The sequence below is a fragment of the Capsicum annuum genome, chromosome 11, assembly GCF_002878395.1.
Source record: "Capsicum annuum cultivar UCD-10X-F1 chromosome 11, UCD10Xv1.1, whole genome shotgun sequence".
Classification (NCBI taxonomy): Eukaryota; Viridiplantae; Streptophyta; class Magnoliopsida; order Solanales; family Solanaceae; genus Capsicum; species Capsicum annuum.
In genome coordinates this window covers 3,613,559-3,640,806 of record NC_061121.1, presented here as the reverse complement: position 1 = coordinate 3,640,806, position 27,248 = coordinate 3,613,559, and the positions used below count along the sequence as shown (strand labels likewise).

Here is a 27,248-nt window from a genome sequence, read left to right as displayed (position 1 = left end):
AACCCATCAAATTACAGGCTGGGTTGGGCTAGTTCAATGGGCCTGACCCGTAGTGATGGCTCTATCAGTTCCTCACGAAATACCAAGCAAACATGTCGATACATGCATGTTGATGATACCGACACCTCAAGTAGCATAGGTGTTGCTTATTGTATGAGACTTAATAGAATATGGAAAGCAATAATACCACAAGAATATGGAAAGTTGTTGCTCCAAATGTTATCCATCAAATCACGGTACTACGAGCCTACAACTATAAATTCTAATAATTGCCACAACAATACCACAAGACATGAATTTAACAACATAAATCGTAAGATTACAGTTACTTATTATATATTAATATTGAATATATATAATAATAATTATTTATATCTATATATATCTTTTGCGCATTTTTGTCAGATGAAAAATTACATAACACCACAATTTATCTAAACTAAATTACATAAAATCTCTACTCTTTTTATTAATTACCTGAATCATTTTTCTTAAAAAAATAACCAGATACATCCACAAACACATAAATTTTTGGGATATATAATTTTAATTATGTATCCTCCTTTTGGCTAGTTAATGTATTATGTATCTCAATTAAATAGTTTCAGAAATGGATGTATTTCAATAATCAAAATTATGTATTTAATAGTTACATTCTTAAGCTCAAAATTATGTATCTTAACTTCAAAATTATTTATTCGGATGCTAATTATGTATCTGAAAATTGCATGATAAGAAATTATTTGTAATTTAACAAATAATTGGGATAGAGAGTAATTAGAAATAATCTTATTGAGATATATATAAGTTTTACAAAAAAAATGATGGAAGCCCATTGGTTTTCTGTTTAAAATTTTTAAAAATTGGACTGGGTTGATTTTCGCTCGATTTTTGGACAGGCTATATCTGTCATTATTTTGTTCCTCGATATTTGCATTGTTTTTAGTTATACTTTTTTCGTTGATTTTTACTTGTACATTTTTTTCATATACTTATCCGTTTTGTAAAATTAATGAATAATTTATTATTTCTATCCATTTTATTCTTGACATTAAATACAATTCATTATCTAATGCATTTCTCAAAGCATTAAATTTACTACATTTAAAGAATAAAATGATAAAATTATCTCTAACAGTGTTCTTGCTAACCCTTCAGCAGCGTAACTCGAATCCTCAACCTATCAACTTGATAGTAGAGGTTCCATGTTATCATAAATAGAATGATAGAATGCAAGTTTCAAAAGTTAGTTAAGTACAGTGTGCTACATGACAGTTAGTTGAGTTATTAGCTGTAACTGTCAGTTAGTTAGAATAACTGATCAACTTGTATTTTCTATTAATAGGGCATGTAATCATTCAGTTACAATCATGATATGAAATAAACCCAATTCCTTTTCTCTCAATTCTCTCTCTCTCTCTCTCTCTCTCTCTCTATTTCTTTGTTCTTTTGAGACTGTATCCTCGAGTTGACTCCTGGACAATCAACTCGATCCTCGAATCCTTGTGATTCCTGCAATCGAGTAACATTGGTATCAAAACTTGACTATCCTTGGCATCGAGTAACGAAAACCCTAATGCAGAAATTGGGGATTTGCGTAAAATGATACAAAATCTGATAACAGAGGTGGGACATCTAGCTGGGAAGGTCTCATCCTTGGAGAAGTTAGATCACACAGTGATGGAATTAAGGAAGCAACTAGCTGGTGATAATCAAAGAAACACTGTTCCATTGAGAAATGAAGGAGATTCTGATCAAGGTGAGAGGGTCGAATTGCATAGGGAAAGAGAAGGGAGTCCTGGCAATTTCAGTAACTCTCAATTTCATAATAGTCCTAAATTCCATCATTCAAGATTCAATCGATGGTCAAGAATAGAATTCTTGAAATTCAATGGTGATGATTTGAGATCCTGGTTGTTTAAGATTGAACGGTTCTTTTCTATGAAAAATGTAGCAGCTGAAGAAAAAGTGACAATTGCTTCTAAGCAGTTGGAAAGGAAAACCATCCAATGACATGTATCTTTTATGAGATATAAACAGTATTTGCAGACAATCGGTTGGAAGGAGTATGTTGGAGCTTTGGTTGAAAGGTTTGGCACTGACTTTGATGATCCTATGGAGGAAATTAAAAAGATCAGACAGATGGGAAGCGTAAGAGAGTATCAAGCAGCTTTTGAGAGAAGTTTGACAAGGGTAAATCTTTCAGAAGAGAATGTTATCAGCTATTATATTGGGGGTTTAAAACCTGAGTTAAACATAGCTGTGAAGATCACTAATCCTTCCTCACTTTCCCAAGTGTACAAAAATGCAAGAATGCAAGAAGCATATCAAAATGCTATGACACAACCAGCAATTGTGCAGTCTCAGATGAATGCAAGGAGGATTGCAGATCAGAGAAATAGCAACAACAATCTTTTTTTCCTACACCTAGTAACTATAATTCCAATTTTTCTAAGGGAATGAACAGAAGGACCTTGAGCATAGAAGAGCTAAATGAAAAAAAGGCAAAGGGATTGTTGCTACTTCTACAATGAGACGTATATACCTGGCCATAAATGCAGAACCTCCAAGCAATTATATTTGTTGGAAATAGATGAAACGAAAGAAATGGAGACATTAGTTGAAGAACACAATAGAGAAGTACAAGAGGAACATGTTGATCCACTGGAATTGGTACAACCTGTAGAACACATGGAGATTTCTATGCATGCCTTGAATGGATCTTTAGGATTTAGAACCTTGAAGGTGATTGGTTATCACTCTAAAATGGGATTGCATATACTAATTGATACTGGGAGCTCTCACAACTTTATAGATCCTGAACTAGTTAGAAAATTGGGATGTGAAGTAAGATGTATTAATCCTGAGGTAGTGGCTGCTGCAAATGGAAGTATGAAAGTGGATCAAATGACTACTATCACTTGGTTGTTGCAAGGTGCTGAATTCTGTGCGGATTTCTTATTGTTACCTTTGGGATATTGTGGAGTTGTATTTAGATTTCAATGGTTGTTGACTCTAGGTGATATCAAGTTGAATTTTAGAAACTTAACAATGGAATTCTGGCACAAAGGGAGAAAACATCTACTTAGAGGGTCCGACAGTCAAGTGTTAACTCCTAGCGCTGGAAAATTGGCAAAGCAAACAGGAATACAATCTCAATTGTGTATAATTCAGGTGATCCCTCAAGGAAGTGATGAAGTAAAGTGGCATCCATCAAAATCTGATAATGATCAGAAGGAAGATCCTACAATATTAGAGGTATTATCAAAATTTGCTATATTATTTGAAGAACCTGGTAGTCTATCGCCCTCTAGAGGTATATTCGATCATAGAATTGTATTGTAATCTGGTATTGAGCCTGTGAATAAGAGACCTTACAGGTATCCTTTGGTTAAGAAGGATATCATTGAAAACATGGTTCAGCAAATGATAAACCAAGGGATCATTCAACCTAGTTGTTGTCCCTTTGCCTCACCTGTGGTGTTAGTAGGAAAAAAACATGGTACACGGAGACTATGTGTAGATTAGAGACTTGAATAAGTTGTCACACCCCTTTTTAACTCCAAATAGATAAATTTTATTTTTCAAAAGGGTTTTTATTATTAAGTGAAAAAATGAAGATTTATTTCAAAAAGGACCTTTCATATTCAAAACAGAGTCGCCACTTGGCATAATCCGATGTGCCAAGTCACCTTTGAAAATCCTTTTCAAAATGATTTTGACTCTAAGACTGATCCGCGAACAGAGATTCCGGCTAAGGAATTCTGTTGACCGAAGGAAAGGTGTTAGGCACCCCTCAATCCCGTGGTTTGACCACGGTCGCTTGGTGGAACATATCAGCTAATTTGACACTACGAATGTACAAACCACACAAAAAAACGTAAAACAATCAAACAAAACAAAACGAATCAAAAATATAGTATCCAGTCTAACTATACAGTCCCGAATAATGAAAAATGCAAAAATATAAACCCATTCTATTCCAAACTATCCCTAAAATACTCCTGAATTAAGCTTCACCCGACGTTCCGGGCCTTGACCGTGCGCCGTCTTCAAGTACATGATACTTCGGGACATTCACTGACAAATGAACACAAATACCTTGGGGCATTCTCTGGCCAAATGAATACATCTGAGATAACTAGAAAAACGTTCAAAACATACATCTAAACATTCAACGCATTCAATCAACACATCACTCCCAAATTTTGCCTACCCGAACCTAAACATTTTCCTATCCCATTCGACCTATCATGACACTATACAATTCACAAGCTTGAAATTAATTCCGCATTAAACAACAAGACCAACATTAATCCAAATTGACCCTTTTCATCAATCTCAAAATTCCACCCCAAATTCCCACAATTCGCAATCACCAGTACAACTATCCTTAATCAATTTTTTATTCACGAAATTAAACAACAACTCAACATCACTCAAATTTCTTCATCAAAAGCATAAACATCGACAAAATCAAACAATCATGATCAACAAGCACCTAATCACATTCACAGCCAATTCATTCAACCAACCAAATAAAGAAAAGGAGATGGGTTAAAAAAATGGACCTCGATATAATATTTTATCGATAATAAAGAAATCCAAGACCGAAACCTTTAAATGGGAACCCCAACAACAAAACAAAACTAACTCGAATTGGGAGAAATCCAAACCCGAAACTGAAATTGAACTTAAATTTCAAAACCAGTACCGAGCTCGATGAACCAAAACGAAAATTGCAATAAGAGAGTCAATGAGTTCGAAAATCCGATAAACCCATCGGAACACTAACAGGAACAACGGCTGGGTGTTTTCCGGTGGAGTTTGAACTGAAAAACAAGGACCCTTTGCTACACCTGAGCTCCGGTAAGTTCGGCAGCAACTAGAAACAGAGATATGATCTGTAGCGAAAGCATTTTCGGTGAAAAACTCAGACTAAATTTCTCTCTCGCACGTTTCTTCTCTGCTTTTAACTTTCAACCTTAAATCTCACTCTCTCCAGTTCGATCCCCTCTTTCTCTCTATTTTTCTCTCGACCTTGCTTCACCCTCACCTCATTTTCATGTAATCGCCTATATCTATGGGTGTATTTGAGAGATGTACGCCTATGGCATATTCTATGTGTATCTTGGTGTTGATGGATTGGTTCTTTTTTCTTATCTGTGAGTATGAGGGTCTTTATGTACTCTGAGAGGAAATGGTCAGGCTTCTGTGTGTGTATATTGTATTCTGTGATGGCATTGAAGAAAAGAAAAATTCTCCACTCTGTTGTGCGTACTCCCCCTTGGAGAAGATGAACTTTCTCTTTCTGCCCCCTTCTCCGTGGGTCCCCCTTTTCCCCTTCTTATTTTATATTCTGTTATGGACCCCAAAAAGGAAAAATAGAGATTTTATTAAGGGTTGTTATTTTTGTATTTTTGTGAAATATAATTATACGGATGAGGACACATAGTAATACGAAGGTGAAATGGTAAAAATACTATCGGGGAGAGACAAAATTAGGTGTCTACATAAGTTTGTGAAAAACAAATTTTCAATCCCTATTGTAAAAGACTTATTGGATGAACTAGGAGGATCCAAAATCTTCTCTAAAATTGACTTAAGGTCTGGATATCATCAAGTGAGGATGGCGAAAGAAGATGTTCCTAAAGATGCTTTTGGAACTCACTCCGGACATTTTGAATACTTAGTCATGCCATTCGGATTGTCAAATGCTTCTGCAACTTTTCAAGGATTGATGAATTCGGTATTTCAGAAGTTTTTAAGGAAGTATGTATTGGTCTTTTTTTAATGATATTCTGATTTATGGTAAAACTATGGAAGAGCATGTAATACATCTGAGGTCTGTGTTCATAAAAATAGCGGAACATCAGTTGTTTGCCAAGAAAAGTTAATGCTTCTTTGGTGTTCAGATGATTGAATATCTTGGCCACTTTATTACTGCTGAGGGTGTATCAACTGATCCTCAAAAGATCCAAGCTGTCAGGAATTGGCCTATTCCTACTACATTGAAACAATTAAGGGGTTTCTTAGGATTGACTGGATATTATAGGAGATTCATACAAGGTTTTGGAATCATTTGCAAACCTCTAAATGATTTGACAAAGAAGGACAGATTTAAATGGAACTCTGTAGCTCATGATGCATTTGTACGATTGAAGGAAGCATTGACGCAATCCCCCGTCTTAGCTTTACCTGATGGTAGCAAGATCTTTATTGTGGAAACTGATGTAAGTGGTTATGGCATTGGTGCTGTGCTTATGCAGGAAGGGCATCCTATAGCCTTTATTAGCAAAGCTTTATCTCCAAAACATGTTGCTCTATCAGTGTATGATAGAGAATTACTTGCCATTGTGTTAATTGTTACTAAATGGTCACAGTATCTTTGGGTCAAAAGTTTATCATCAGAACTAACCAAAAGGCATTGAAGTTCTTGATGGAACAGAAATTGCATGCCAATTCTTAGTTGTTATGGTTGACTAAACTAATGCTGTCACGCCCCAAAATCCCATCGGGCCGGACTGGCACTCGAAACCGAGAAGGCCCGGGAGAACCCGTTCAAATACCTATACTTTCACTTACATGTCACCAAAAATTTGGACAACACTTCGTTGCATATAGAAGGGTCTAATTACCTGTATCAGCACAACACGCACAAATATAAATATATATAATACTTGGCCGTCGGGGCCACCACATATACAAATATAACATCACTATATAAACTTTCATGACTTTACCCTTCCTTATGTCTACAAAGCCTCTAGGATATACATGACATAAATAGGGTCGGGACAAACCCCCGCCCACACATGACTCCTGTACAATAACAAAATATAAGGGACCGACTCGGAAAGCTCCGAAGCAAACTGGAGCTCACCAACAATAGCTGTATGACCTGGCTCCTATTTATGCTGTGAATGAGCTGAAACAGCTGTGCCTGCAGCATGAAATGCAGGTCCCCCGTGAGGGACGTCAGTACGAAATATGTACTGAGTATGTAAAGCTGTAAATAATCATATGTGGTATGGGGGATCAAGAAAATCAGACGCAAGTGAATAAATCATAATAGAAGTGAACCACACTTCATAAACACTTTTAGGATCATGTACATTATCTTATCATTAATCTGAATTGGGTTCTTGAGTTCAAACACATTTGTGGAACGGTATACATTCATTCATTTCATTCTTTACAATTATCATTCGCCATTACCTCCTCCTCTCGAACCTCCAACCACCTAACAATAATCAATGCTGTACCGTACTGTGACCATTAGGCTGCCCCCAGTACATATCAACTGTAATCATATCAAATATCGGGATCAGCCCATGCTAGGCTTAAGCCCCTGAGCTACCACCCACACGTATATCAAGTAACACAAATAAGAGATCTTCCAATAACTTAGTTCAAAAGATTTTGAGATTATTACATTAGTGTTCATGCCAATATAGTACCTTTGGAATAATGATACATCAATAGGAACCAAGTAATAGACTTTCTATACAATAACGATGTAATAAAGACTCATTGGTACATCAACAATGTGTTTCGGAATCATCAATATCACAACAATGAAATAGGAGCCTTTCGGTATATCAATGAAACATTTTGACACTTTATAGAATGGAAACAACTTCTTTGGTAATGTAGAACAATACATGTTTTTGGACAACCTCGGAATCTTACTTGATGGAACATTGGTGTTTTCATGCCAAAGAACATCGTTAGAGTATGCTTTACATACCTCGTTGTAGATTCGGATACCAATTCAACACAACTTGCTGCCTTTACAAATCACTTATCTACAATGAAATGTTTGGCATCTAGTATTAGAAACCCAACACCACAATTCTCTTCCATAATTCCATACAACCAATATTTGCAAAGCATTCCAAAAACCAACTTGAACAATCGGTTTATGTGTATATATATATATAATCATCATTTCAATACCACATTATCACACCAAATCCCTTCACAATTCAACATAATCCAACTATGCACAATAATAATCCAACATCATTTCCAATCATCTTTCAACAACAATCAAATAACATACTTCTTATGCTCACATGCATATATATATACATATCCATATAAATAACACCAACATAATTTACATCCTTACCATAAAATGGCCCTTTTGATTTCGAAGTCCTGTTGGCATAAATAAGGGGTTCTTCTCGAAGCCCTCGAGACGGTGAACACAACTACGGAATCAATTTGGATTTTCTACGGTTGAATCACAAGATAATTGGAGTTGAACTTAGGCTAGAGTTTCTTATTCTTCAATAATTTGGATGATAAATGATGGATATGAGGCTAAGTATATGTATATAATGACCAATTTTCGTCTATGAGGTGATGGAAAATGACCATATTGCCCTTAAAATTTAAGTAAATCCGAATCTGTCCATGGTGGACTGTTTTGATAGGCTAAAGTAAATCGACCATAACTCTTTTCTCCGATATCGGATTTGGGTGAAATTGGTATAGTTGGAAAGATAATTCAAAGGGATTTTATTTAATATAAAGTAGGCCACCCAGTTCGTCCTGTACAAGGAGTTATGATCGTTTGAAGTTGACCCTAAAAATCTGTTTTGAGAGGCTGAAGTAAAACGAGTATAACTCATTACTCAGATGTCGGATTTGGATAAAACCAATTGCATTGGAAAGAAGACTCAAAGATCTTTCTTTTAATAGGTGGAATCTATCCCATTTCATTATATTAAGGGAGTTATGATCGTTCAAAGTTGACCCAAAAAAATGGCTGGCCTCAGTAGTTTTTGTGCAGGAAATTTTCCTGCACATTTACTATTCCCAATATACCGGCCACCGTTTTATAGTTTCGAACGTGCTAGATTATATCCGAAACCTATACGTTTTTGGAAATCTTTATATCGTTGGAAATCTTATTCAATAACCTTCGTATGGAACCATCGACGGGCAAATTCCGGTATAAATAAAATAAAATAAAATAAATTCCATATAAATAAGACCAATACACGTACTTGAATACACCAATATATGTACTTGAATACGGGGTGTTACAAATGCCCTTGACTACTCTATTGAATATAAAAGAGGTGATGAAAATAAAGCAGCTGATGCCCTCTCGAGGGTTACTGGTGCTGAGTTGCTTGCTCTTGTTATTTCTTATGACAACAGTGATCTATTCAATGCTATTATAGACAATTGACATACTGATCCTAAACTAAATTAGCTAATTACAAATTTGCAGGCTGATCCTTCATCTCATAAACAATTTACTTGGATGCAAGGCCAATTGAGAAGGAAAGGAAAATTGGTAATTGGTAAGGTACAGAATTTGAGGACTGATATCATTACTCTTTGGCCTTCTGGACCTCATGGAGGTTATTTGGGGTTAGAAGCTACTCTCAAGAGGTTGTTCACACTATTCTATTGGAAGAACATGAGAACTGAGGTGAAGGAATTCATCCAAAATGTGATGATGTATTCCAGAAAAATAAGTGAGATCTTGCTTCTTACCCTGGTCTATTACAACTCCTGCCTATCCCTGAAATTGTATGGTCTCAAATTAGCATGGACTTCATTGATGGTCTGCCTAAATCTCATGGTTATGAGGTCATGTTAGTAGTGGTTAACAGATTGAGCAAATATGGCCACTTCCTTCCCCTAAAACATCCTTATACAGCTCAATCAGTTGCTCACGTGTTTCTTGACAATATTGTGAAATTACATGGTTTTCTGATGCCATTACAAGTGATAGAGATGTTGTATTTCTTAGCTCTTTTTGGCAAGAGCTCCTTAGTCTTCAGGGTGTGCTATTGCATACTTCCACAGCCTATCACCCTCAATTTGATGGACAAACTGAGGTGCTTAACAGATGTCTCGAGACCTACTTAAGATGCTACTGCAGTGATGATGCTTCTAATTGGTTTTCCTGCTTAACTATGGTCGAGTATTGGTACAATACTTGTTTTCATTCTGCTATTCAGATTACTCCTTATGAGGCTTTATACGGGCGACCTCCTCCCCTATATGTTCCTTATCTACCAGGTGAATCATCTTCTACTGAGGTGGACACTACATTACTTAATAGAGAGCTTAAGTTACAACTCTTGAAGCACCATTTACTCAGGGCTTAATTAAGAATGAAGCAACAGTGTGCTACAGAACAGTTAGTTGATTTGTTAGCTGTAACTGTCAGTTAGTTAGAATAGTTGATCAACTTCTATTTTCTATTAATAGGGCATATAATCATTCAGTTACAATCATGATATGAAATAAACCCAATTCCTTTTCTCTCAATTCTCTCTCTCTCTCTCTCTCTGTATTTCTTCGTTCTTTTGAGATTGTATCCTCGAGTTGACTCCTGGGCAATCAACTCGATCCTCGAATCCTTGTGATTCCTGCAATCGAGTAACATTCCAATTGTTCGTATGCCCGGCCTTGGCAAAACAACACATGCAAGAAAGCTTTATAATGATTCAAATATTACTTTTGAATTTGTGAGTTGCATTTGGGTCAATGTCTCTCAATCATATAATAAAACGGAAGTTTTGCTCAGTATTCTTAAACATTTGAAGTACCAACTTGACATGAATAAGAGTGATGAGCAAATAATTGACGAAATTCGCACCTGCTTGGGGAATGGATAATTGACGAAATTCGCACCTGATTGGGGAATGGAGGGAGGTGTTTAATCGTATTGGACGATATGTGGAACGCGGTCATCGTAGATTTTATAACATGTGTTTTCCCTGACAACAACAAAGGCCATAAAATCATGATGGCCAGTCGGTTTGTAGAGGTGACTTCTTATTTCAATCGTGATTATTATAAGCTATCCTTTCTAACTGACGAAGACAGTTGGTTCTTGCTCAAACTGAAGGTTTTCAGGAAAAAATGTTGCCCACCTGAGCTTGCAGAAATAGGACGTAACATAGCTAAAAAATGTAATGGGCTACCACTTGCAGTAGTGGTAATTGCGGGAGCTCTCTTAGGTCGCACAACAAGAAGGGAATGGCAGCTTGTTGATGAAAACATGGGAGAATATCTTATAAATAGAGATGTTCCAGACAGCTGCTTCAGGCTTATAAAAATGAGTTACGATCTTTTGTCTTATTACCAACAGGCGTGTTTCCTGTATTGTGCTAGCTTTCCTCAAGGTTTTGATATTCCTGGTTGGAAATTGATCCATTTGTCGATCGCAGAAGGTTTCATACCAATTCAGAATCATTTAACCCTGGAGGAACAAGCAGAAGAATGTCTGAACGAGCTTACTAAGAAGAACTTACTGATGGTAATGGAGGAGTCATTAGATGGACAGATCAAGACATGTCGTGAGTTTTGCAAGAAGGAAGCAATCGAGGAAGACATTTTCTGGGCGATTAAAAATGCACCTGATGAGGAGTCTTTGGTGACGAAAGATTCAGGCACATATCGACGCCTTTGCATTGATTCTTCCACTTTGAGTAATTTCCTCAAGGAACTTCGTAAGGAACCGCCTATGCAGAATGTCAAGTCTTTCTTATGTTTTAGCTCAAATCCAATTGACAACCAAACTCCAGACATGATTAAATCCTTGCACAAGGGTTTTCCCCTGATTAAAGTACTCGATGTTGAACCCCTAAGATCTCTCTTCTCGAAGGATTTTTATCAGTTGTAGCATTTGAAATACATTTCTCTCTCAGGAGAATTCAAGTCGCTTCCACTAATGTTTGTCAAGTTCTGGAACTTAGAAACTCTTATCGTCCATACTACCTATCCAGATAGTACTTTCGAGGTGAAAGTGGATATTTGGAGTATGATGCGTTTGAGGCATCTGCACGTTAACGCCCCTACTAAACTGCCTCCTCCTAGTGCTTCAATAAGCAAGGAGCGGGAGTGCAACATACAAACACTCTCCGTGATTGCTCCACAAAGTTGCACCAGTGAAGTGTTCACCAGGGCTCGTAATCTCAGGAAGTTAGCTATTCGAGGTCAAGTATTTTCACTTTCCGATAACATTGCTAGTAGATTGAGCGAACTTGCTATGTTAAAGCGGTTGGAAAAGTTGAAGTTAGTGAATGATGATCAAGATGACAGTCGAGTTATAACTCTTCCTGTGATGGTATTTATGCTTCCCAATACCCTGAGGAAGTTGACCTTGTCTAATACCCGATTGAATTGGCGGGATATGACCAAATTGGGGCCGCTCGAGTCTCTTGAAGTCCTTAAGTTGAGGGAGAATGCTTTCAATGGGGAGTTCTGGGAGCCAGAAATTGGCAGCTTCGCTAGACTACAAGTATTGTGGATTGAGAAGACAGACTTGCAAGCTTCACGTCACAACTTCCCCCGCCTTAAGCGGCTTGTTCTTATATTTTGTGAGCACCTTGAAGAAGTTCCACAAGGCCTGGCTGACATACCCAATCTCCAAGAGATGTGACTGGAATGTACGTACAAAGCAGTCAAGTCAGCAAGGATTATGGCCAAGAAGAAGCTGGAAGACCGTGCTAGCTCTAGCGCCTCCGGGTTCAGACTCTCAATATTTCCTCCCCACTTTGATGCTGATGATTCTAGTTAAAACAACAGGTTTGTCATTTTACTTTTCTGGTTAAATTTCTCCTCTGCCTGCATATGAAGCTTAATTAACATATACCATACTGTTGGATTTCATGTATGTGATATACTATTCAAGATCCCTTTTGCTTTTCTCCATTTTATCACGCTATTGATACATTTCCTTTCAATGTCCTTTTCATTCTTGATTCCTTTTCAAAAAATACACTTGCTTCAGCCAGGGGATTCCCTGAAATAAGGACATTATAGTTTATATATACGCCATTCGTCTCATTTTATATGTATCTCCATTAAACCTACTATTCCTTGACAACAGTATTAATGACATTGCTTCTCTTCTCTCTCATTTGTACCTAATATTTCTTTTTTCTCCTATGGTTTCTGCAGGTAGATGTCTTTACACTTCACTTTGGTGTGAGCTAATGTCCTCTTTGACATGGTGTGCCAAGAAACTGGTTTTTATTCTTTCCAAATAAAGTCTCTAAATGGTTTTGGAGACATTGTGTGTTGTTTATTATGACATGTTTTGGAGACATTGTCCATGCAATCTGTAATTAGCTAGGATTGAAGTTTACTACTTTGAGTATTCTGTTTGTATCCTTTCTCCATTATCACTGTAGTGGTATGATAAACATTTAGCTCTTTTGCTGTGGCTGGATTAATTAATTGATCTTATGTACATATTTGCTTAATTTCCACACCTTATGCGCTACAGCCTGATTATAATTGATAGGTTCTTGGATATTAGACAAAAAGTCCAACATATGTTGATTAGTGGAAGATAGATTAGTGACAGAAAGAGAGAATGGGGAGATGGGAGTTGAGAAACAAGAAGAGCTAACATCAGCCAGATGCGCCGTGTTACAAATATAGTCTTCTAGATGACTAGGAACCTTCTGTTCCCGAGTTGATCTTTTAAGTGAGAAAACATTATTTGTAGGAGGAACATGAGGTTGTACCGGAGTCATGTTTATAGCAGGAACATGAGGTTGTATCTGGTTCATGCCAGTAGGAGGACCATGAACTATGAAGGCTGGCCCGACCCATGTATTGCAGCAAGCGAATACACCAATGAGATGAAACAAGTCAATTAATCCGGTCCAATGAACAGGTACAACATTATCTCAACACACATAGAGGAGCCGCCCGAACCAACGATACCGTCCATAACCTACGTCGCGGCAAATGTAGTTTTGAGCATTTATTATTTAAACTTATGCCTTCTCGATTAACTATTTAGCTCCGTAAAACTAAATAAGTAGGACTCCTCTTTTCCACCTCAAATAAGTACCTAGCAACATTGGGAAAAAAACCACTAACCATTGTCAACATAGTATTTCCCTTTTATTGGACTGATTCTTAGGTTTGGGATTATTTATTTATTGTCTCACATAAGCAATTAGTTGTAGTTTACTGTGTAAAACGATTATACAATGACCAGCTACATTTATATAAATTAAAAGTCAACTTCATATTAATGTTAATAAAATTGCAACTACATCATATCCATGTGCATTATTATGTCTACTTTTGTAATTTGACTTCTTTGTTTCATACTAATAAAAACAAAATTAAATGACAACTCGTCAATAAAACTAGTTAATTGGATCTGGAGCAGACTTACAACTATTTGCTCCTTCATATTTGTGATTTAGAAGATGCTGCTTATGTTAAGTGGGCAAAAGTAATTAATTAATTAATTAATTACTTCACCAATTTTCCTTTGAAGAACTCATCAAGGTATCTATAATCTTGTTTAATATTTCATCATATTAATTATGTTGGAAAAAAAAATTAAAGCTTGATATTTGAGTCTGATTTACCTTGTTGCCTGAAATTATTGTTCTCGTTGATCACTCGATCTTAAGTTCCAAAGAGAGTTGTAAAAGCTTTTGTTAAGTGAAAAGGTAACTCTGAATTCCAAATATCATTTACTTCCAATATGGTTGTTTATTTTGTTTATCTTCTACAGTTCTTGCCACTATATATGGTAGTAAGAAATATTTTTTAACATAGAAGAATAATTTCTCATCTTTATTTCAATGTGTCTTTGGACACAGATGAATTTTGAATTGGGAAAATGCTCTATTACCACTGTAAACTATATGCGAAAAGGCTGAGAACTTTAGAGGGTCCTATTATCCATGGACTAATTAAAATGGTATTTTTAACAACTTTAGTGCCTACGTGGCAATACATGGCACACATGTTTGCCTACGTGGACCCTTCAGTGTGTTGTGCTACATAGGCACTAAGGTTGTCAAAAATATGATTTTAATTAATCCAGGAGTAATAAGACCTTCTAAAGTTTGGGGGTGTCTTAGCCTTTTCACGTATAGTTTAAGGTGGTAACAGAGTATTTTCTCTTTTGAATTTGAAGATAATGAATTTCGGAATTTAGTATTTTTAAGTCACTAATGGATTTTTCAAGATAAATACAAAAAGTTCGAATAGAAACTATTGAACTATTGGATTCTGTTGAACCCGTACCTTCTGCTCTACTTTCGCCTGTCTTCGGACATGTGAAAGTATGAGATGCCTTCTTGTTAAGAATACTATGTACAATACTGCCTCATTTTGATTAGTTTAAGGACATAATTGATCAATTTTCTCTTTTTTGTGGAGTAACTGTTGCTGGATGGATGGTATTTTTAAGCCAAAAACGCTACGGCAAGAACATTTTTGAGCCAAAAATATAACTTGAGTAAATTTGATCTATTTTGAATAATTCGAAGATATTTTTGGCCCTTTTCCCATATTTGTATCCCAGATCTCACCTAGAGCTATCAAAATTGTGCTTGTTGAGCTCATTTAAGATTGAGGATAATAGGCTCAATTGAATTTAGTTAATATACAACAATAACTTAGTTCAGAATCAGCTATTCACTATAGTTTTGTTAAATAAATATACAGTGTCTGCGGAATCGTAACATCATAGTCTGCATCTGCCACCGATAGTAACAAGAGAGGGAGAGAGAGAAGTAAAATATGACAGAAGTAGAGGTGAGTAATTTGGTGGAGAAGCTGATCGAGTTGGGCCGTGAAATTGAGCTGAACAATGAGGAAGCAAAACATGTGTTTGATCTGATGAAAAGCTTTCAAAAATGGAAGGTAAATCTAGAAAATGCTTCCCAGCTCGACAAGAGCACGCAAGATTGGGAGGAGAAAATGAAAGACATCAGAAGTGTGGTTTACAAAGCACAAGACACGATTGACCAAATCCTGGTCGAGGCCAATCAGCAACAACTTAAACACCAGGCAACTACTATACGGGCTGCAGGTTTCTGCCCCTGCTTTAATGATAGCACTAATGGTACAACAGTGAGTCGGTCCACCAATAGAGGTACTTCGGCCTACAGGCTGTCTAGTAACGAGTCTAGAGTGATCAAGTCCATCAGAGATAGTGTCGTGGAACTCAAACCTACGAAAAAGATCATTGTGCCGGCTACCCAAGTGAGCCGTAGTCCACCTAAAACAACTCATCAGCCGGAAAAGGTATAATAATACTTGGTTAAATTTCAGTTTTAGTGTTTCTTTAATTTTCCATATGTCTGTCCTGTACAATGTATATGCAGGCGATGCTGGTAGGTACTTCGAATTTCGTAATCATGGAGCTCACAAAGAATTAGAATTTCGTAATAATGTAGCTAAAGAATGAATTACTAGAAAATTTCATTGAATGGATGAACTTTATGGGCTTTCATGACAGACGAATTATCAACTAGATGATGATTATAGAAGGTACAAAGTAACTAATTATTTTAAGTCTTGTTTTCATGTGTGTATGTAGAAAAATCCCAGCTCGGAAGAGGATGACAGTTTTGGCTTTGAAGAGGAGGCAAGTACTGTGATCAATAGGCTCATTGGAGGACCAAAGAATATTGAGACCGTCCCAATTATTGGTATGCTTGGCATTGGCAAATCAACGTTGGCGAGAAAGGTTTCTAAGGATCCAAGAATTGTAAACGAATTTCCCAATTGCATTTGGGTTGATGTCTCTCAAACATATAATACAAAGGAGATTTTGCTCAAAATTCTTGGGGATCTTAAAAAGGAACTTGACAGTACAAAGACCGAGGGCCAATTAGCTAATGAAATTCGTATGTCTTTGGATAATGGACGGTGTTTAATCATTTTGGATGATGTGTGGAACCAAAACATTGTGTCCTTCTTTTTCGAATCCATTGTCCCCCGAAACTACAATAGCCACAGAATCATGATAACTACTCGGGATGAAGATGTGGCTACGCATAGAAATGTTCATAAGCTAAACATTCTGGACAAGGATCGCAGTTGGCTTTTACTCGAAAAGAAGGTTATCAAAAAAGGAAGTTGCCCAAGACCTGATTTTGAAGAACCAGGAAGAGCCATAGCTGAAAAATGTGGTGGATTACCTTTTTCTATAGAGGTAATTGCAGAAGACTTGGCAAAAAAGAAAGCAAAATGGGAATGGGATAAGGTGATACAGGACAACATAGGAGAAAGCCTTATAAAGAGAGAAGACTTGTTGAAATCGGTGAAGAAGAGTTACGATATGTTATCTTGTCGTGCCAAGGCATGCTTCCTGTATTGTGCTACTTTCCCAAAGGACCATGACATCTCTGCATGGAAATTGATCCGCTTGTGGATCGCAGAAGGATTCGTAGAGCATGACAAGAATTTAACCCCGGAGAAGCAAGCAGAAAATTACTTGAATGATCTTACTAAGAAGAACTTAGTGATGATAAAGGCGCGTACATGTGATGGTAGAATTAAAAAGTGTCGTATTCACAACTTGTTGTATGAGTTTTGCAAGAAGGAAGCAAGTAAAGAAGACCTCTTCCATGAATTCACGAAAGCACATCCTGACAATTCTGCTGAGGCAATACAAGGTTCAAACATCTCTCGACGTCTTTCCATTGGTTCTTCTTCTCTGTACAGCATTCTCTCCTCATTTTCTAAAGAACAACGAATGGAGAATGTCAGGTCCTTCTTATGTTTTGGCCCAAAACCAATAGAGATGCCTGGGCAAATCCCAAAAGCCATTCAAGAAGCCTTGCCGCTTGTCAAAGTCCTCGATGTGGAATCGATACCATTTAACTTCCCCGTGGATTTCCACCAGCTATTGCATTTGAGATATGTTTCTTTCTCAGGGAATATCAAGGCGCCTCCACAACACTATGGTATGTTTTGGTACTTAGAAACTCTTATTATTAACACAAGTACTAGTCACGACTATACTACATCACCACTTGAAGTAGATATATGGAGTATGTTAAGATTGAGGCATCTGCACACAAAAGTCCCAGCTAAATTGCCTTCTCCCAGTGATAAAACAAGCAACACATGTCACATACAAACACTCTCAGCCATTGCTCCGCAATGTTGTACAAAGGAAGTGTTGGCCAGGGCAGTCAATCTGGGAAAATTAGGCATTCGGGGTGATGTTGTTTCACTTCTTAGTACCAACACTAGCAGATTGAGTGAACTTGAAATGTTGGAGCAGTTGGAAAGTCTTAAGATTGTGAGTGAATTTCAGTACGCTGGTAACACCATCCTTCGTTCAGTACTTCCCAAGACCTTGAGGAAGTTGACATTCTCCGGTACCCAGTTAGACTGGAGTCACATGTCTATATTAGCAAAGCTCGAGTTCCTTCGAGTCCTAAAGTTGAAAGAAAATGCATTCAAGGGACAACATTGGGAGGCGGAAACTAATATCAGTTTCACAAGTCTCCAAGTCCTATGGATACAGAAGACAGACTTGAAAATCTGGACAGCTCTGGAAAGCAACTTTCCCGTACTCAAACGGCTAGTTCTTATATCATGTGAAGAACTCGTGGAACTACCTGATAGCCTCGCTGCTATAGACGATCTTCAGTTCATCAAACTCAAGGACACTCCCAATGCAGTCGCATCCGCAAAACAGATAGTGGAGAATAAGAGACAAGATATCAAGCTTACTGTAATCCCACCTGATCCTGATAATCTCGTTGACTGAATAAGGTTTGTCTTTCCCCCCTAAATGATCATGCGAGTTGATTTCTCAAATGGTCATTTCTTTGTTGAGTTAGCTGAGTTACCAATTGAGAAATTAGTTTTTTTAAAATAGAAAAATTCGGGCGGGGGATGTCATTCGTACATTCTCCATAAGTGAAAGATGGGAGGCCTCAACCAACTGAACAACCCAAATGTTTTTTTCCCATTAAGCAATAAAGTACTACTTATTTGTGCATACTATGTTAGAAATCACGATTGTTCATTTGGGCTAATATTTGGGACACATAGACGGCCCAACAGCTGAATGTTTTCTTTGTTTTCTTTCATTGATTAGCTTAGAATAAAAGGTTCTTTTATTTTTGTTTAGCTTATAAGAATTTTATTGTTTAGCTTAGAAGAGAAGCTTCTTCCTTTATTTTGATTGTTTAGCTTAGAAGAGAAGGTTCCTTTCATTCGATTAGCTTGTATAAATAAATGTGATTGGCAAGGAATATACAGAGAACAAAATTCCCAAATACTGTCTCTACTTTTTACATACAAATCATCTTCTCGATTATCAATTTCCTTCATCTGACCTATCTCTACAATGGCGGATGAAGTCACCATTTCTTCAGCATCTTCTGGTTCTACCACCAGAACTCCACCAACTATGGATCCCACTCATGTTTATTATCTTCACTCTTCAAATTCACCTGGAATGGCCTTGGTTAGTACTCCATTGATGGAAAAGGTTATCAAGGATGGAAGAGATCAGTGCTTATAGCACTGTCAGCCAAGAACAAACTTGATTTTATCACTGGTGCTAATGCTTCACCAGATGCTCAATCTCCAGATCTGCGATCTTGGAGCAGATGCAATAAAATGGTAATATCTTGGCTCCTTAACTCTCTTTCCAAGGATATCACAGATAGTGTTATATACTCTAGGATTGCTAAAGATTTATGAATGAGTCTAGAGGATAGATTTGGACAATCTAGTGGAGACAAATTATTTCACCTGCAAAAGGAACTAAATAGGTTAGTTCAAGGAAATAATGACATTGCAGGATATTTCACTAAACTTAAGAGACTCTGGGATGAGCTAGAATCTCTCAAGTCTGATAAGTGCACCTGTGTGTGTAACTGTGAAGGTGAAGTGAAGCAAGAAAGGTCTCTTGAAGATGAGAAACTTATACAATTTTCGATGGGTCTAAATGATCTGTATGCTCAAGCAAGAGGAAACATCTTAATGATGAATCCGTTGCCCAACATAAATGTTGCTTACTCTCTGATTCTGCAGGATGAAAATCAGAGAGAAACCTATATGAGTGGCTTGATCCAATTGATTCTTTTTCTTTTATGGTAAGCAAAGTGAATCAAAACAAATTTGGTAAGAAAGTCCAGAAACCCCTATGTGCTTTGCCTAATTTTGGAACTAGATCATTGAATTATCCAAGTATGAACAATCATCAGCAATTACCCAAATACACAAGGACAACCCAGCCACAACAGAAATTTAGGGTTAAGAAGAAGTATAATCCTAATGTTTCCTGTGATTTTTGTGGTAAGACCGGACATGTTAATGATGATTGCTTCAGGTTACATGGTTTTCCTTAAGATTTTCAGTTCACAAACAATAGAGATGGACAGGTTCAGATCAGAGAAAATGTTGTTTTGTCTGGAGAAAAAGGTGACAGTAAGCATAAGATTGACATGGATTTAATCAATCAACATTTCACCAAAGAACAATTCAAGCATTTCATTCAAATGGCAAAACAGAAATCAGCAGAGGGATCATCCATGAACAAGGGATCTGAGATAAATGCTAGCAGCTGCTGGTACTGTGCTTAAATATATTGGAATTAATTTTGGAACATGGATAATAGACTCAGGTGTTTCTAAGCATATGTGTTACAACTCTAAACTTTCTTTCCATGACAACTCTTAAAGTTTCTATTAACATTAAGTTGCCTAGCTCTCAGTCCATCCTTGTGACTCACATAGGAAGTATTCTAATTCCTAATAACCTCACAATGCATAATGTTCTTTGTGTTCCAATTTTCAGATATAATTTGTTGCCAGTTCATAGATTTAATGTCCAATACAATTATACTCTTTCACTTTTAATAGTTGTCTTGCAGGGCCCTTTAATAAAGAGGCCTCAAGCTTTTGGTGAAGTGAAGGAAGGTCTATACTTGATTCAAATTATTCCTAAAGATTCTAGTGGGAACCAAGAAATTTACAAGGATTCTAAAGTCTTTTCTAACTTTAACAGTACTGTTTCTGGTCCCAGTTCAGTTTCACATTGTTTTCCAGTCTGTTTTAATGTTAATTCTAATGTAAGGTTATGACATATAAGACTTGGGCATTTGCCTTATGACATATAAGACTTGGGCATTTGCCTTATTCATCAATGAAAAATGTTCATTTCCTTATAATTCCGTCTAATTATGATTGTCATTGTGAAATCTGTCCTTTAGCTAGGCAAACTAGATTACCTTTTCCTATCAGTCAAGTCACTTCTCAATCTATTTTGATTTGGTTCATATAGACACTTGGTGTCCATACAAGTCACATACTTATAACAATTATAGGTATTTCTTGACTATAGTAAATGGCTACAGCAGAGGAGCCTAGACATACCTGCTAGCAACTAAGAGCTATGTATTTTCTATTATTCAATGTTCCTTGAAAATGACTGAAAGATAATTTCACATAAGGGTAAAGATTAATAATGCAATGGTGTTGGGTAGGAGTACAGAGGCATCAAATTTTTTAACTTCTCAATGAATCATACATCAGACATCCTGTGTTACTACTCCACAACAAAATGGGGTAGCTGAAAGGAAACACAGACATTTTCCTGAAATTTCTAGGGCTTTTATGTTTCAATCTAGAGTTCCTATGATTTATTGGGGGAGAGTGTATACTCACTGCCACATTTCTAATCAACAGGCTGCCTTCCAAGGTTCTTAAAGGTAAAACTCCTTGTGAAATTCTATTTGGTAAAGCATCTTCTTATCAATTATTAAGATGTTTTAGTTGCTTATCCGTTGCTAACACTTTATCTCATGGAAGGAGTAAATTTGATCCTAGAGCCACTAGGCGTGTCTTTTTAGGATACCCAAGTGATCAAAAAGGGTACAAACTTCTTGACATAACTTCTAGGAAATTTTTTGTGTCAAGAGATGTTCAATTTATAGAACATGTGTTTCCTTTTGCTTTTGACCATTCACATATCCCTATTCCTACTTTTCCTATCCACACAGAAAAAGACCATTATTTCACTCCAGCATCTCTTGTTTCTTCTAACCCCGTTAAACCAAATTCCAACTTACCACCTTCTAACCTTTCTGAACCAACACTTGAGCATTCTAATTCTTCTTCTCCAACCGTTACACCATCTTTTACTTCATAACAATATGTTTCACAACCCTTAACTCCTCCTAGAAGATCTCAAAGGAGAAACATTGGTGAACTACCTTCACATCTCAAAGACTATATTTGCAACACTAGTTATCTTAGTGATATGACTGAATCTTGTTTTGCTACCTACTAAACCCATATGTCTATCAATTTCTACTCTTTCCACAGCCAACCAAGCTATACTACATTCTATTCCCTCCATCATTGAACCCAACAACTACTCTCAGGCATGTACACATCTAGGTTGGGTGAATGCAATGCATGATGAGATTGATGCTTTAAAACTCAATCAGAATTGGGACGTTGTTCATTTTCCACAAGGTAGAAAGGCATTGCCTTGTAAGTGGGTCTATAAAGTGAAATAACATGCGGATGGATCTCTTGAAAGGCTAAAGACATGCTTAGTAATCAGAGGTGATATTCAGCAAGAGGGGATTGATTTCAATGATACTTTTTCCCCAGAGGTCAAAATGACCACCATCAGATGTTTGCTGGCAATTGCAACCAAAAAGAAATGGGAAATCTCACAATTTGATGTGAATAATGCCTTCTTGCAAGGAACTTTTCAAGAAGAGGTCTATATGAAATTCCGTGCAGGAATAGAACCTCCTCAACCTAATATGTTTTGTCGACTTAAAAAGTCACTCTATGGTTTAAAGCAAGCCTCAATGCAATTGTATGTCAGGCTTGCCGGAGCCCTAAACTTCATAGGTTATATAGCCTCCCTCAGTGATTATTCCTTATTCTTTAAATAATTAGGAGGTCTCTATCGTAGCTCTCTATGTCGATGATATTTTGATTACAGGGGATGCTACTGATGAGATACATAACCTTAAGGATTTTTTTCATTCTGAGTTTAAAATTTAGGATCTCGGCTCACTACATTACTTTTTGGGAATGGAAATTCTACGGGAAGAAGAGGGAATCATAATGAGTCAACGAAAATATACCTTAGATTTAATCAATGAATTCGATGTTTCACACCTTCCTCCAACTTCTTCTCTGTTAGATCCTTCAGTTAAGTTCTCTGCCTATTCAGAAAATCACATGTCAGATCCTACACTTTCCAGGCATCTCATTAGTAAGCTCAATTATTTGACTCATACTAAACCAGATCTGTGTTTTGCTGTTTTGACTCTCAGTTAATTTATGCAACCTCCTAGCATCGAACATTTCAAAGAAGGATTGCGAGTCGTAAGTTACTTGAAAGCATATCTGAATCATGGCATCTTTCTCAATGTTTCACCCTCCTTCTCTCTCGCTGCTTATTGCGATGCAGACTGGGCCGTACTACGCGAAGGTCAGTCAGTAGATCTTTTATAAGCTTGGGAGGTTCACCAGTCTCCTGGAAATCAAATAAACAATCTTCCATTTCTCTTTCTTCCATTTCTCTTTCATCTGCAGAGGCTGAATATCGATCAATGAGGAGATTAATTGCGGAATTGACCTGAATGACAAGATTGCTTACCGATCTATCCATTCTTCCCCCTCTTTCTGTTCCAGTTTACTCCAACAGTCAAGCAGCCCTACATATAGCTCGAAATCCGATTTTTCATGAGCGAACAAAGCACATTGAGATTGACTGTCACTTAGTTCGTTAACAATATCTCTCAGGCTTGATATATCTTTCCTTTGTTCCATCTAAGGACAAATTCGTCGACATTTTCACCAAATCCCTTCCCAGACCTCCTCACCATCAGAGTTTGTGCAAGTTGGGTGTCACTTCTTTCCCCTCCAACTTGAGGGGGATGTTAGAAATCACGATGGTTAATTTGGCTTAATGTTTGGGACACATAGAAGGCCCAACAGCTGAATGTTTTCTTTGTTTTCTTTCATTGATTAGCTTAGAATAGAAAGTTCTTTTATTTTTGTATAGCTTATAAGAGTTTTATTGTTTAGCTTTCCTTTATTTTGATTGTTTAGCCTAAAAGAGAAGGTTCCTTCCATTCGATTAGCTTGTATAAATAAATGTGATTGGCAAGGAATATACAGAGAAGAAAATTTCCAAATACTATCTCTAGTTTTTACATACTACTCCTTCCTTCCTAATTTATATAGCATTGTTTGACTGGACACAAAGTCTATAAGTACTATGTAATACTTTTTTGAATGAATAAAGAAGAAATAAGGTCTTTGCTCCCTCCCTATCTGGATTCTTTATCTTTTTCTCTCTAATTTCTGCAGGCATCATTATATGTTACACCAGAGTACCTCTGAGTTCCCAAGACAGAGTTGAGTGTTACAGCTTTCTCTTTGTTTTTTAATTGTAAGACAAGTATTGTGGTTGGATTGCATTTGAAAAAATTCCAAAGACTTCCCTTTGTTTTTGAGTTCTTACAATAATCTCTGATGTGGTTTACATGGTATTTCGTTCATTTGTGCCTGTTTTGATTTCTAATGGTCAATAAAGTGATTTGAGAATATGAGATCTTGTGTTTGGATAAGTCTTGCTGAGCAAAGTTATATGATATTTGTGTCCGTGGAAGAGAGCATGTATTCCTTGAAATTAGTCGGGGTACGTATAAGCTGGTTAGATGCCAAACAATTAGAAAAAAGAAGAAGCGGTAATTAATTGTATTATTTTGGATTATAATGTTATACTGTTATCGGTTCTAAGCCGGAGATCTATCAGAAATAACTTCTCTACTTCACCTGAGGGACGATCTGCATACACTCTACCCTCCCAGTCTTCACTATGTGGGAATACGCTGGGTATGTTGTTATTGTTATTTTGGATTATAATACTTCTCTATTTCAATTTGTTTGTCTTTCTTTTTGGTCTATTCAAAAAGAATGTAACCTTATAAATTTGACAACTCTTTAATTTCAACATGTTTAGGACTACAAGATAAACAAGCATTTTGATGCATTATACATATATCTAGTTTAAGACAATAAATGAAAAAGAAAAAAAAACTTTCTTGTAGGGGTGTTGGTTGTTTGCTTTAGTCCAGCTTGCTGTATTATTGATTTAATTAATTAGTTTTTGGTTCGTAAGCATATTCTGATAACCAAATCAATAAGATATTCGTTATCAATTTTTGATTAATCAATTTTTGACCTAACAAAAATATAAAATAATATAGATTTTATAAAATAGGAGGTTTTGTTACGGATTTATCTTTAAGAAGATATTAAATAGTTTTCATGTTTTAAGGTGGATAAAATTTATCCTTTTGCACATTAAGTTGGCCTCTCACGCGTTTGTCCTTCTCAAAATTTGCATGTCTTAAGGTGAACAAAATTTGTTTCTTTGCGGGGGACAAAATTTGTCCCTTTGCACCTTAAGCTGACCTTTCAAGAGTTTATCTTTAAAAGTATATCAAAATTTTCATGCCGTAAGGTGGACAAGATTTCCCTTTGCACCTCAAGTTGGTCTCTCACGGGTTTATACTTAAAAGGATATCGAAATTTTCATACTATAAGGTGGACAAGATTTGTTCCTTTGCACCTTAAGCTCACGGTTTATCTTAAAAGGATATCGAAATTTTCATGCCTTAAGAGGGATAAAAGATGGATAAGCCTATGCACCTTTAGCTGACTATTGTAAAGGACCCGTACTTAGAGAAAATTATCGCATAAATGCATCAATGAAAGAACCTATACTTAAGGAAAATCATTTCATCTTCAAGCAAAATCTTTCAGTACAGAGGCGAAGTTAAACTCTCGCATCTTAAGCGATGTTCACCGTTTCAAGCAAAGTCTTTCTATCTTAAGATGACAGAGATGAAATTAAACTCTTGCACCTTAAGCCGGTCAATTATTGTGTATTTCTATGTATTTCAATTCAAATTTTTTTTTTTTTTACCTTATTGCCTTCTCACTGTAATCAACCATCTTTGTCAATTTGACCAAAGAAAGACCAAATTGATGTGGGATGGGACTAGAGAAGGCGGCGGAGCCAGCCAATTCCAACATGGAGTTGGATAGTATCCATTCTATTCCAAGGTAATTATTCTCCTTTATCACCAAAAACATGTAATTATTCTCCTTGTCCAATAAAAAAATAGGGCATATTTTTTTTATAAAAAAAGAATGAAAATTATATCCATAAGTTGCAAATGGACGACCAATCCCATTTGTGAGTTATTTACTGAATGACAAGTTTTGTCTTTTAGTTCCAAGAATTGGAATATGTAAATTTCAAGCTTGATATGGACGAAAAAAAAATTATAGTAACTCTACGACGTGCTAGTTGAAATAATCTGCCGTCCACCATTGTTACTTTTGCACGGATATTATTGCCATATTAATTTTTTTTTACTTTAGTTGTCTCTAAAAGATCAAATATTTCAATAAGTCTTGTAGTAGGGGTATTGTTTAGACAATAAAATTTTATTAAATTTAAATTCGTACGAAATTCAGATTAAATTAAATTCAAATATATTAATTCTAAATAAATATTTCGAATTAATATAATTGGATTAATTATTTAAATCCAAACATATATGAATTTAATTAATATCCAATTTTCATTGAATTAGCCCGTTAATTTGGGCTATAAATGATGAACTCACGTTACTAAATCCAAGATATTGTCATATTTCAAGAAGCCCAAATAAACGCTACGTGTCAAATAAAGTGGCATGCCAAGTCCAGGGAATGAGCCAATAGGACCATGCTACATGTCAAATGATGCAGCAGACCCAATAAAATTAAAACCCATAAAAAATGTCATGTCACTCAAATTTGATTGGTAAAAAAAAGTTCATTTTCATCATGACTCTTCCCTTTTCACAACTATAAATAAGGGTCTCAACGCCGCAATTTCTCTACAAATCTGAAGCATTCAAATCAAGTTCATCAAAATTCAAGATCAAGACCGCAATATTCAAGAGCAAGCTCAAAAGTCCTTGAATTCAAGCACAAGTCAAGATCAAGTTCCCCAAATCAACAAAATCAAGTTCAAATTTAAGATCAAGCTTCAAGCACTTGAATTCAAGCACAAGTCAAGATCAAGTTCCTCAAATCAATAAATTAAGTTCAAATTCAAGATCAAGCTTTTAACCCTTGAATTTATATTTGAAAAAATGAATCAGAGAATTTATAGAGATTGTAACACTCATATATTGAAATTAATAAATTGATTGGTGTAATATTTTTCTTGTCTCGAATTATTTATTTTTCTGACTCAAAATTTTATTGTCCAACAAAGAGATATTTTTATCGTAACTTTTTTATGCCTCTATGCACTATATATAAACTATAAAGGTATAACGGTTAATATTATAAATATTTGAAGACATGAAAGACATTTAGAAGGCTTGGGACACACTTGAAAAAAAAAGAGGAGGCCTTTATATATATATATATATA

The 27,248-nt window shown here is 36.2% G+C and overlaps 2 protein-coding genes and 1 long non-coding RNA gene across 5 annotated transcripts; 2 read left to right on the top strand and 1 right to left on the bottom strand.

Moving 5' to 3' along the window:
- Nucleotides 1–1,392: 1,392 nt before the first annotated feature.
- LOC107848721 (toMV resistant protein Tm-2 netted virescent-like) lies at nucleotides 1,393–13,160 on the top strand. 2 transcript variants are annotated; one of them, XM_047399358.1, is made up of 3 exons: nucleotides 1,393–3,258; nucleotides 9,248–12,564; nucleotides 12,940–13,160. In XM_047399358.1, the coding sequence occupies exon 2, from the start codon at nucleotides 10,709–10,711 to the stop codon at nucleotides 11,657–11,659; it is 951 nt and encodes a 316-aa protein (XP_047255314.1). In that variant the 5' UTR covers nucleotides 1,393–3,258; nucleotides 9,248–10,708; the 3' UTR covers nucleotides 11,660–12,564; nucleotides 12,940–13,160. The 2 variants fall into 2 exon arrangements, with proteins under 2 accessions (XP_047255314.1, XP_016548973.1); XM_016693487.2 differs by lacking the exon at nucleotides 12,940–13,160 and having other exon boundaries at nucleotides 9,248–10,299.
- Nucleotides 13,161–14,036: 876 nt separating this feature from the next.
- LOC107847591 (putative late blight resistance protein homolog R1B-14) lies at nucleotides 14,037–24,358 on the top strand. Of its 2 annotated transcripts, none has more exons than XM_016691945.2 (4): nucleotides 14,037–14,292; nucleotides 15,466–16,047; nucleotides 16,343–18,534; nucleotides 24,117–24,358. In XM_016691945.2, the coding sequence occupies exons 2-3, from the start codon at nucleotides 15,541–15,543 to the stop codon at nucleotides 18,527–18,529; spliced, it is 2,694 nt and encodes an 897-aa protein (XP_016547431.1). In that variant the 5' UTR covers nucleotides 14,037–14,292; nucleotides 15,466–15,540; the 3' UTR covers nucleotides 18,530–18,534; nucleotides 24,117–24,358. The 2 variants fall into 2 exon arrangements, with proteins under 2 accessions (XP_016547431.1, XP_047255313.1); XM_047399357.1 differs by lacking the exon at nucleotides 24,117–24,358 and adding an exon at nucleotides 20,648–24,071 and having other exon boundaries at nucleotides 14,098–14,292.
- On the bottom strand, nucleotides 18,356–23,011 carry LOC124888603. Its single transcript, XR_007047069.1, has 2 exons — nucleotides 22,883–23,011; nucleotides 18,356–19,524 (listed from the first exon to the last, which is right to left on the bottom strand). It is a non-coding gene; the product is annotated as an uncharacterized LOC124888603 (long non-coding RNA).
- Nucleotides 24,359–27,248: the final 2,890 nt, after the last annotated feature.

What these genes read in the sequence shown, in the direction of transcription:
- LOC107847591 (XM_016691945.2), top strand. Translation starts at nt 15,541, where the DNA reads ATGACAGAAGTAGAGGTGAGTAATTTGGTGGAGAAGCTGATCGAGTTG. An exon ending in CAACTCATCAGCCGGAAAAG is followed by an intron (nt 16,048 to 16,342) that starts GTATAATAATAC and finishes GTGTGTATGTAG; the next exon opens with AAAAATCCCAGCTCGGAAGA.
- LOC107848721 (XM_016693487.2), top strand. Translation starts at nt 2,494, where the DNA reads ATGAAAAAAAGGCAAAGGGATTGTTGCTACTTCTACAATGAGACGTAT. An exon ending in AAGATCCTACAATATTAGAG is followed by an intron (nt 3,259 to 9,247) that starts GTATTATCAAAA and finishes ACAAATTTGCAG; the next exon opens with GCTGATCCTTCATCTCATAA.